This window comes from Narcine bancroftii, chromosome 7 (genome assembly GCF_036971445.1).
Source record: "Narcine bancroftii isolate sNarBan1 chromosome 7, sNarBan1.hap1, whole genome shotgun sequence".
Classification (NCBI taxonomy): domain Eukaryota; kingdom Metazoa; phylum Chordata; class Chondrichthyes; order Torpediniformes; family Narcinidae; genus Narcine; species Narcine bancroftii.
The window spans coordinates 18,632,634-18,644,892 of NC_091475.1; the positions used below are offsets into that span (position 1 = coordinate 18,632,634).

The following is a 12,259-nucleotide window of genomic DNA, read 5'->3' on the forward strand; positions in this document are numbered from 1 at the left end:
TATTCAGAATTAAGGAGAATTTCATAACCTTTTACAATACATTAGAAGCAAGAGTGAGAGTCAGTGCCTTCAAGGACTGTATAGGGAATCTGTGTGGAGGATCCTCTCATTGGAATTCACAGGTTTTATAACTCCACATGGTGACCTTACAGCCACAGAGTGTTTCAAACAATAAGGGCAGCACATTTACCATAACGCTTAGTGCAACGCCATTACAGTGCCAGTGACTTGGCCACGTCTAAGGAGTTGTGTGCACTCCCTGTGACCCACATACTATTTAGAGACGCAGCACAGTACAGGCCCTTCCAGCCCACGGGCTCGCACTGTCCAATCACTCCCAACTAACCAGTACATCTTTGGAACATGGGAGGAAACTGGAACATCCAGAGGAAACCCATGCAGGCACCAGGAGAATGTACAAACTATTAGCGAGGCAGTTAATGCAGCGCCATTACAGCGCCAGTGACCCAGATTCAAATCCAGCGCTGCATGTAAGGAGTTTGAGCGCTCATCCCGTGTCTGCATGGGATTCCTCCTGGTGCTCCAGTTTCCTCCCACAGGGAATCGCACGTTAATTAGGTGTATTTAAGGCAGCCCAGAAGGGCCTGTTACTGTGCTGCAAGTCTAAAATGGAAATTTAAATTTGATGAATTATGATGGATATAGATAGAATAAATGCAAGCAGGCTTTCTCGACTGAGGTTAGGAGAGCAATTTGGCAGCATGGGCTGGAAGGGTCTCCTACCGTGCTGTCTGAAAAAAAACGTAGCAGATGAGTGGCATTGAAGGAACAGTTACAGAAAGGGATCTGGAAAAGCCTAACGTGCCAATACTGAAGCAGCTCATAACCTGCTGGAAGGCAATTGACGGTTGACATTCCTGGTTGAGATCCTTTATTGGGAATAGAAAGAAACAGGCAGGTGCCTGAATAAAAGGGCAGTTGAGGGGGAGGATACAAATACTGAATAGGTTGGGATGTTAGTGCTAACCAAGAACCTGAATTGGGTTGGAATCAGTCATTGCCAGGAAAATAAATGAGTAATGGGGAGGCCTCCAAAGGACAAGTACTGCCCAGACACACTCCCACAATGCCATGCTTCCAAATCAAGAGGACCTTTGATTAAAGATTTAGAGTGTGAAATGAAACAGCAAGACACCACTTATAATATTCAGCAAAGAGTAAAGCTAAAAACAAAATGGATTGGCCAACACTGAAAACAAAAGAAAAGAGGCGGGTAAGAATATGGTCTCAGCAGTGGAAATCTAAATACATTTATTGATATAGAAATTTTGTGAAAAACATAATGCTTAATTAACAAGGTGGGGTATCTCTGATGCAAAGTATCATGCATTTGTCTTCAATGCAAAAAATGAAGGGAGTTGAGAATTTGGCTAAAACAACAGATAAAGTGTGGTTATATGTATATACTGTTGCTGCTCTGTGTATAAGTGGCTGGACCACCCACTGATGACTTGACCCCTGTAACCCCTCCCCCTGTGACCTGGCCATAAAGGTCAACCTCCCCTCCCCCTTCCATTCATTCGAGTACATGGAGTTGGGCCAGGTGAAATCTAATGTGTATTAAAGCCTATCGTTCCTCGCTCAGTCTTTGGAGTCATCGATAGTGTGTATCATAAGGGATAGAGGGTGTTGACATAATTTAGCTGTTCTGATTGGGAACATGGGGGTGGGGACTTCTTGACGCAGACAGTGATGAGGGTGTGGAGTGAGCTGAAGAGGTGAGTGCAGGCTCTGTTTGGATATTTAAGATAAATTTGAATAGGTACATAGATGGCAGGAGTATGGGGGGGGGTGGGTGTGGTCCACATGTCAGTGGTATTCAGCAGAATAATAGTTCAGCATGAATTAGATGGGCCAAAGGGCCTGTTTATGAGCTGCAGTGTTCTACAAATGTAACCTAGTTGGCTAAGCGATGGGTTGAAATTGTGTGCTCTTCAATCTTTCAGTGACAAGAGGGTTATTCTAGAGCAGTGGTTCTCAATCTTTATCTTTCCACTCACATACCACCTTAAGCAATCCCTATGTCATAGGGGCTCTGTGATTAGTAAGGGATTGCTTAAGGTGGTATGTGGGTGGAAAGAAAATGTTTGAAAACCACTGTTTTAATCGTACCTAATTGACTTGTTATGTGCACGGTTTCATAACTCCAAAGGAAATAGGTCAATGACAATTTTTCTTTTTCTCAAGCAAAATATTTCAGTAACAATTAGGTCTAGAGCAGTGATTCTCAACCATCCCTTCCCACTCATTTAACACATTAAGCCATCCCTTACTAATCACAGAGCACCCATGGCATAATATGGCTTAAAGTGGTAAGTGAGAGGAAAGAAAGAGGTTGAGAACCATTGTGCTAGAGGATCTACTCCAATAAAAAGAGGGATCAAATTGGTAGACAGAGACCAATGACATGAACCACAAAGCAAGCAGACTTTTGAAGACATCATTCCTGGAGAACATAATTACTGGATTAGCATGGAAATCGAGGCATGGACAGGCTTTTGATGAAATGTGTGAACTGATAATATATTGCACATTGGCTGTGAAATGTACGTGCTTTCCAAACTCATATAACAAGGTGCCACATTTGGATAGCTGAGACTTGTAGATGAGGAACAGTGGTCACATGGGGCACAGAGAGAATTGATGAATGGTTATTTCTCTGATGGGGAGGAGCTTTGCCAGCAGTCTCCCTGGGATTCGCTTTGGATCTCGGTGGCTGTTGAGGGGTATTAATGAGTTTGACTTAATGCTTTCCAATTGAAACAATTGTAGAAGGCATAAAACATGGAAACGTGGTGAACTTCAGGGAAGATACAGACTGCAGGGGAATTCAGACTAAATAGCAGATGAGATTTAGCACAGAGTGCTACAACATTGCTTCATTTTGGGGGGGAAGAATGAGAAGAAACAACTTGTGAGATTGGAATCAGAATCAGAATTTATTGTCATGAACATGTCATGAATTTTTTGTTTTGCCGCAGTGTTACAGTGCAAATATTGCTATAATTCTTTTTTTTTCAATGAATAAATTAGTGGAAAAGAAGAGACAGTGAGGCCGGGCCTGTGGTTCATTGTGTTTCCTGAAGCAGGGGCAGGTAGAGCAACAAATCTGGGGTCAAGCGCCACAACAGAGATATGGAGGAGAAACCCAGCAGGTCACACAGCATCCATAGGAAGTGAAGGGTACCAACGCATTGGGCCTGGGCCCTTCCTGACCAAGGGCCCAGTCCTGAAACATTGGCTAGCCTTTAACTTCTCTTTACTTCCTGCAGAGAAATGGATCAGAGGTCAATCCACAGGACCATAAAGAGTAGCAGAGAGGATCAATGGAGTCTCTCCTCCCTCATCCCCCCCCACCCTCATCAACGTGATCTACCAGGATGGTTGTCTGAAGAGGGTGCACAAAATTGTTGTGGACCCACTTCTACCCTACAAACATCTACTCCCGTTAGGAAAGAGATACAGGAGGATCAGAACCAGCACCACCAGGATGAGAAACAGCTTCTTCCCATGGACAGTGGGAATATTGAAAGACCAAACAACCATCCGAGACTTTCATGTTCATGAAACAATATTTACTTATTTATTTGTATACGTATTGGTTGTCTCTATGTGTATTATATCTGGTTGTGTGTCTGCATGTTTTGCATTGAGAACCCTAACCCTAACCCTAACCCTAACCCTAACCCTAACCCTAACCCTATTGAGAACCAGAGAACATTTTTTCATTGGGTTGTACTTGTATAATCAGGTGATAATAAACTTGACTTGACTATAGATATTGCGTGGCCTGCTCAGTTTCTCCAACATATTTCTATATTGCACTGAAAGAACAAAGCTTTGGAAATGTCGATATACAATTGCACTGGGCAGTTTTTTTTTTCAAAAGGTTTGCTTCCTGAAAAAAAAATTGGGGATTATGATAGACAACTTCAAGCTGGACACAAAGATAATTTGCTGTATCATGTAGGAAGTTAGAGAAACATTAAATTAACTTGCATTGAATTGAGCATGTTTAATAGTACAGTGATGTTAGTTCAACTGACCTAAAAATGTTTGGCCACTGATTTTTGTTTGTACTCAGCACCTGATGCCTCTTGTGTCAGTGATCAACAATAGTCGGCCCTCATTGATGCATTCCAGTTGCCCTGAGACCGCTTTTCCATGGTCACAATGTTTTGGTAAAACCTTTCACCGTGTTCGTCGCCGTCTGCATCAAGACCAGCGGGGAAGATGTCCAAGGGTGAAGGCAGAAAATTAATTTGCAGTGACAGGTTGCACTTTATTGCTTTGTCTGCTTACATACGACCGGAAATCACAAAAATAGGTTATACCTAAAAAAAAGTACGTAATAGGAAAATTTTAAGGTGGTTTTCATGATCAGCAGCTTAAAACCCATAAATTACACCCAAAAGTGTTCAGGAAGCAAAATCTTCGTTGTCCAGTGTTATTCCAATATGGAAATGCAAGCTGACGAGAAGTAGGGTCTTAGAGTGAAAAGCAAGGAATTTTTACCAACTCCTTGGCTCACACTGAGCCGGAATATTGAATCCAATTGAGATACAAGAAAAAAATATTAAGCACAATGTGTTGACACGAGCAGTTAATAAAACGGAATGGATTAAGAGATTATTCAGGTGCTCAGCAACTAAATCAGTGCAGGAAACATTGAGCTGTCCTTTTATACGACAATGTAAGACAGTTTAACTATTTTTTTTTATCAGTGTTACTTGGGTTTATAAACAGGGTATAAAGAAAGAAGCTCCAAATGTATCATAAAATAGCAACTGCATTTATAAATGAATGCATGTTTTTTTTTATTGAGATAAGAACATTCAATTGCGCAGTCAGAATGATAAATCTGTCACCATTACTCATGGATAATAAATGTAACTGCATAAGTGTAGTTTCAAAGCAAGCTTTGGTAGAAAGTAATTTAACCAGAAGTGTGTTGATATTTCCAAGCTCAATGGTGCAGGAGTGTGTGAGAGTGAGCCACCAAGTTAACTGGATCACACTACGGTTTCTCAGAGCAGACTCCAAGCTTTGTGGTGGCAAGTGGTGACTTGGGCCGAAGGATGATCTCGAAGCATCCTTTCATCTCTCAGAGGCATCCTCAAACAGAAGAAAGAGGGGAGATTTCCTTCAGGCTGACTGTAACGGGAAGGGGTTTGGTTGGCTTTCCCAGCTGGTGGCTTGGCATTGGCTGATGGCAGCAAACCAACAGTAGTTGACACCAAATTAATTTTTGTCAATCCTTTGTTAACCCAAGGTACTGACACCAACTCCAGCAAGTAGAACAAAGCAGAATACTTCAAATGTTCATGTTTTAATAAAACCATATCAGTAATTAACAATTCAATTAATACATAACTTTGAATAATATTTTAATTTATTTGAATCAGTAATGAGCACTTTAATGGATTCTTGAATACTTGGTAATACCGATGATTCATATTAAAAATTAACATGTTAATTCATTAATGCCTGTAATTATTGTGTTAATTAATTGATATCAGTAAATAATCGAGATGCTTTAATTCAATCTGAACACTTTAATCCTTTCACATTTGTATTTAGCACATCAGAAATGTAAAATCAGTTGATTGATATCAGTTAAGAAACAATAATTGATGCAAATCTTTAACTGATGCATCTGTAATGCTAATTGATTTGAAACTAACTCGAGAATAGCATGGCTAGTTAATTTGGAGGTGATGAACATGTAAGTTTTTCTGGCCAGATGAGATAGCATCTCATTCACCATTTGGCAGGATCCCAGGCGACAATGAGGAAACGTACAGGAGTGAGATAGATCAGCGGGCTGAGTGGTGCAACCTTGCACTCAAATGTTAGCCAAATTAAGGAACTGATTGTGGACTTCATGAAGGGGAAACCAGGAGAATACAAACCAGTCCTCATCGAGGGGTCAGCAATGGAAAGAATGAAATGTTGATATGGGTGTCAGCACCTCTGAAGATCTGTCCTGGGTCCTCAATGTCAATGCATTCATGAAGAAGGCTCGCCAGCAGCTATACTTTGCAAGGAGTTTGAGGAGATTTGGTATGTGTACCTTGGAGAGCATTCTGCCCAGTTGCCTCACTGTCTAGTATGGAGGTGGCAATGCACAGGATTGGAAAAGGTGACAGAGAGTTGTGAACTTGGCCAGTGCCATCATGGGAACCAACCTTCTCTCCATCAAGGACATCTACAAGAGACGGTTACCTAAGACCCTCAGCACTCAAGCCATGCCCTCTTCACACAGCTAACATCAGGAAGGAGGTACAGAAGCTTGAAGATGAGCACACACCGGCACAAAGACAGCTTCTTTCCCTCTGCCATCAGATTTATGAACGGACAATTAACCAAATATACGACTTCACATTCTCTTCTTTTGCACTATTTTATTTTTAAAAATAATTTCTCGTAATTTTGTACCAGTCATGCTGCCGCAAAGCAACAAATTTCGCGACATGTTTTTGGCAATAAATTCGGAATCTGGCTCTGTCCTAATAATAAATAAATAACCCCAGTCCACAGCTTCAACTCTGCCCTCTCACATCAGGTTCTACACATCTCCCAGAAACAGTCACAAAGTAAATCACACTGCTTGTAATTCTCTGGTGTTATTTAATCGACAGCTGAACATATTGCACTATCCACCATTATGACCACTTATTCGCAATTCTGTGATTCTATGTGCCTTCGCCACCCCTCCCCCCCCCCCCCACCTTTTCTTAACTCCCCATTGGTACGCAACTCTCTCTGGTTCCAAACTGTTGTCCAGTGTAAATGCTTTGCCAACTATAATATTTGTATGTTAAACTTGTGCTCCCTGATTATCTACTGATTCTGCAAGTAAATGGCAAAATGCTGCAGGTGTTGGAAATCTGAGATAAAAAGAAGAAAATGGTGGAAACTCTCAACAGGTCAGGCAGCATCCGGGGACAGAGAAGCAGCTAACAGAGTGAACATTAAGAAAAGACCTTTGAACTGAAGCTTTCAGCTTTCTTTGCTACCCACAGATGCCGCCAATTATTATTTTTGGGCTTCCATTAGTCCTCTGAGCTCCTCACTCTGAGAATATCAAATTGACTGCTCCCCTAACATTTGAAGTGTCCTCTTGACATGTCGAGGCATGGCACATAATCCCCCAAAGTACAATGAAAGGTGACTGCTCCAGACCGAACCTGCAGGCTTAGATGTAATGCTCCTCACAACCAACCTCCATCGACACCGTCGATACATCCCACTGTCCCCAGTAGGCTGTTAGCATATTAAAGGACACATCCTGCCCTGGTCACATTCTCTTCTCCCCTCTGCTGTTGGGGAGCTTGAAATCATGAACCTCCAGATTCAAGGGCAGTTTCTTTCCTGCTGGTTCTGGCCAGTTGAATGAGCCTTTTGTCAGTAAAAGCTGATTTCTCCTGCACTGCTTTAACTGTACTTTCCTCTAAACTAGTGGTTTTCAAACTGGCCCCGCTAAACTCACATTCCACCTGAAACAATCCCTATGCCATAGGTGCTCCGTGATTAGTAAGGGATGGCTTCAGGTGGTACATGAGTGGGAAGGGAAGGTTGAGAATCACTGCTCCAGACCCAATGGTTACTGAAATATTTTGCTTGAGAAAAATTGTCATTGGTCCATTTCCTTTGAAGTTATGAAACTGTGCACATAACGAGACAATTAGGGATGATTAAAACAGGGGTTTTCAAAGTTTTTCTTTCCATTCACATACCACCTTAAGCCATTCCTTACTAATCACAGAGCATTTGTGGCATAGGGCTTTCTTAAAGTGGAATGTGAGTTTAGGGAGGCAGTTTGAAAGCCTCTGCTCCACACCCTGCCTTTTTCACACTACACCCCAAACTCTTTAAGTACAATACACCATGCACTTTTATTTTATTACTGCACCACCTGCTGCCCTGAGATACGGGTTGACGTGACCGGATACAACATAAAATAAAGCTTTTCATTGTTTCTCATTACATGTGACAATAAACAATTCAATTATTGCAAAGGAACAGGAGACATCCTGACTATTTATCCTTTCAATCTCCTGGCACTCTTAACTACAGGCACATTGCATAGATACAAGTATACAAATTAGAAGGAGGTGTAGGGGTTGCTTGAACATTTAATGTCTTAGCTAATCTGACTGTAAGCTCAACTTCACCATTTCCTTTAGTATAAATAGGTGTTGGATGGTCTACCTATCTCCACTTCAAACACACTCAAAGATTTCACTTGCATGGCCTTTTGAGAAAGCATGCAAAAATCTCAACAGGAACCGTTCACACTAATCATCCGAGACGCTCATATTCATGAAGCAATATTTATTTAGTTAGTTGTGTTGAAACACTTGTCCCGCATGTGAATTGTGTGTTATATCTGGTTGTGTGTCTGCACGTTTTGCACCGAGGACCAGAGAGTGCTGTATCGTCGGGTTGCATTTGTACACTTGGATGACAATAAACTTGACTTGATGACAGTAGCCAAGGCATCTGCAGGTGCTGGAGAACGAGAACAATTCCCAGAAGTGGTGGAGGAACTCATTAGATGACACGGCATCTGTGGAAAGCAACATGACTCAAAGACTTTGGGCCCTCTGAAAGCAAAAAATATCTCACCTTCATCATAAGTAAAACATGAGCGTCTGCAGACACTGTGATTGAAGTAAAAACACAATGCTGGAGAAGCAAAGCGGGTTAAACAGTGCACTTTATCTTCTTCTTTGGCTTGGCTTCGCGGACGAAGATTTATGGAGGGGGTAAATGTCCACGTCAGCTGCAGGCTCGTTTGTGGCTGACAAGTCCGATGCGGGACAGGCAGACACGGTTGCAGCGGTTGCAAGGGAAAATTGGTTGGTTGGGGTTGGGTGTTGGGTTTTTCCTCATTTGCCTTTTGTCAGTGAGGTGGGCTCTGCGGTCTTCTTCAAAGGAGGTTGCTGCCCGCCGAACTGTGAGGCGCCAAGATGCACAGTTTGAGGCGATATCAGCCCACTGGCGGTGGTCAATGTGGCAGGCACCAAGAGATTTCTTTAGGCAGTCCTTGTACCTTTTCTTTGGTGCACCTCTGTTTCGAGCTTGAGACCTTCATCAAGATTTTTCTTTCAGCTTCGTCATAAATGGGCGATCCTGATGTGCATCGTGACCTAACTTTCAGAAGAAGAAACCTCCCTCTACTTCCACTCTGTCACCCCAAGGTGACAGCACGATGCACCGAGCAGAGCTGTGCCTCAGAACTTCAAAGACCCCAGTTCAATTCTGACATCAGTGCTGCTTATGTGGAGTTTGCACTGTGACTCAACAGGTTTTTTTCTTGGGTGCTTTTCATTTCTCCCCAATTCCAAAGGAGTGCATATTGGAAGGTTATTGACCACTGTAAATTGCTCGTAGTGTGTACATAGAACACTACAACACAGTACAGGCCCTTTGGCTCTCCATGTTGTGTCGACTCATATATTCCTTTAAAGAAAAGTACTAAACTCCCCCTTCCCCATAGCCCTTTTGTCCATGTGCCTGTTTAAGAGTGTCTTAAATTTCCATAATGTTTCAACCACTACCACCACCCCGGCAAGGAATTTCAGGTGCCAACAACCCCTAAAATTCCCTCCCTTCACTTTGTACATATGTCCTCTGGTGTTCGCTATTTCTGCCCTGGGAAATAGGTGTAGGTGAATGGCAGAATCCAGAGAGGGTTTGATGGGATTGGAAGGAGAATAAAATGGGATTAATGTAATATTAGTGTGAATAGGTGGTTGATGGTTGGCATGGATTTGATGGGCCGAAGGACCATATGACTATGATTCAATCATCCAGAAAAGTGGATACTAGAACGAAGGGATTAGCCTCAAAATTCAGGGTAGTTAGGTTTAAGACGGAGATAAGGAGAAACTGCTTTTCCCAGAGGATGGTGAATCAGTGGAATTCACTGCCCATTGAAGCAGTGGAGGCTTCCTCAGTAAAAAAATTTAAGACATGGTTGGATAGATTTTCGCATAGTAGGGGAATTAAGGGATATGGAGAAAAGGCAGGTAGATGGAGATGAGGCTAACATTAGATTAGCCAAGATCTCATTGGGTCGGATGGGCTACTCCTGTTTCTTATGTGAGTAGCTGAATGCAAAGAATTTGGTTGGAATCTACCTGCTATTTGGGGTGTGGAGTGATACCTGCCTTATAAACCTGAATTTTCTCCTTGCAGAAACGGGAGGCTGGTTGAAGATAACAACAAGTACTCGTTGAAGAAAATAATGGAGCTGACGATAAAGGACATTGGATGGGAAGATAGAGGGCCCTACAGCTGCAGAGCCAGGAACAAAGCAGGAAGCGTGGAGGAGCAACTGTTCCTGAAGGTGTTTGGTATGTTGCTGCCCTGTCCTGTTGGGGTAGAGGCATGGTCCTACACATTCCTGCTTTACTTTCCCTTGCATTTTCCTCTTTTCCCTTGTTGACAGGCATGATGACACTGGTCTTCTCCTCCCAGAACCCAAACCTCCCCTACTCCCCATCACCTGAGTTTATTGGACAACTGTTCCCCGAAAGTAGGAGTGGATGTGACAACAACCATTATAATACAGTAAAACCCCCAGTAACTGGCACCTATGGGGATTGGTAGATGCCGGATAAGTGAATTTTCCTGTTGCTTGACATTGGATGTTGCGTGATTGGTGAACGAACAGTGAGGTGTGAAATTTTAAACTTCCGAATTTTTAACCTATATTTTTTCCACAATTTTTTTCCCAATTGCTTGAGGCAGCTGGTTGTTCAAATTCCAGATAACAGGGATTTTACTATAAGATGATGGATTTCAGGAAGGAATAAGCAAGCAACTAACTCCTCTAGGAATGAGAAAAGTGAGGATTGATAATAATGGTCACAATGAAAATTTATTGCCATATACAGAGTACAATATACTGATGTTCCAAAATTCTTGCTTGTTACAGTCAGACAGGTACACAAGATACCCCAATGATAAGAGAATAAATTAAAATACCACAATATTCCAATACAGAAAAAAAGATAACAAATGTAAAAGGATAGATAAATAAATATTCACCATTGCAAGAGTGCAGACAGATCATTTTGTGTTCCTGGGGGGTGGTTACTTTAGTACAGGGAGGTTCAAGAGCCTGATATCTGTGAATAAAAAGCCGCGAACCTTGAGGTGCTGGACTTTAGACTTCTCTATCTTCTGCCCGAAGGCAGCAGAGGGAAGATTGTTACTGAGGTGATGCGGGTCCTTTGGCTGTCTTTTTGAGGCAGCGTCTCATTGAATGGTGGAACTCTTTTAAATTACGAGTGGGCTTTGATAAGGCACAGTTTTGGTCAATAGCCAAGGGCCATAAATATTTTACCAATTATTCAGTTTCTTATAGATTTGGCCATTGCCAACAAGGCCAGCATTTATCGCCATTCTGAATTGTCCTTGACAGTGAGCTGTCTTCCTGAATTCTTCTGGTCAAGGTGCACTTTGAATTGAATTTATTTTTCATTTAGAGATACAGCATGGTAACAGGCCCTTCCGCCCAAAAGCACTCAAATAAGCTACAAACCGCGTATGTTTTGGAGGGTGGGAGGAAATCGAAGCACCAAGAGAAAATCCACATGGTCACAGGAGCACTTACAAACTAAAAAAGACGCGGGTCACTGGCACCGTAATAGCATCCATAACCATCCCACTAACCGTCCCTTTATATCTGTATTTTAAAATTTATAATTGCTCCTGCATTATTCTGGAGGGAAATCAGTATTTAGATGCAGCAAGGAATAGCGATACATTTCCAAATCTAGACGGTGAATGACTGTGTGAGGAATCTGTCAGCGGTGGTTTCCCCAGGCATCACCTGCCTCAGGCTGGGATCCCAGGATTCTGAAGTGCTGTTGGGATATAATTAAGTTCTCGTTAACTCTCACGTTGAATTCAGGAAACGCCATTACCTGGAGGAATTTGAGGCTGTGATTCATATTTGATTTTCTTTATTCAGGAACTGTAAAATTCCAGCAGCAGCAAAAGGCCATTCGACTCAACATCTCTGCTGGCCCCTAGTGGAACAATCCATCATCCTCATTCCTGCACTTGCTCTCTATGGCTCCTCAATGTACAGTCTCTCAAGTGTCTCTCTCTCTGATTCCTTCTGAAGGCAGTGATTCTGCACCAACCTCCCAAGATTCTAATTGACTTCTTCCATTGAACATAAGATGACAAGAAGTAGCCCAAGAAATAGTGGATGCAT

At 42.3% G+C, this 12,259-nt stretch overlaps 1 protein-coding gene across 1 annotated transcript in view; it reads left to right on the forward strand.

Moving 5' to 3' along the window:
* Window positions 1–12,259, forward strand: part of LOC138738562 (neural cell adhesion molecule 2-like) — a 1,138,397-nt gene that overhangs the window by 941,735 nt on the left and 184,403 nt on the right. The window contains exon 7 of the mRNA XM_069889008.1: window positions 10,228–10,385. Coding sequence (XP_069745109.1) covers window positions 10,228–10,385 — 158 coding nt within the window. The remainder of the gene's footprint in view (window positions 1–10,227; window positions 10,386–12,259) is intronic.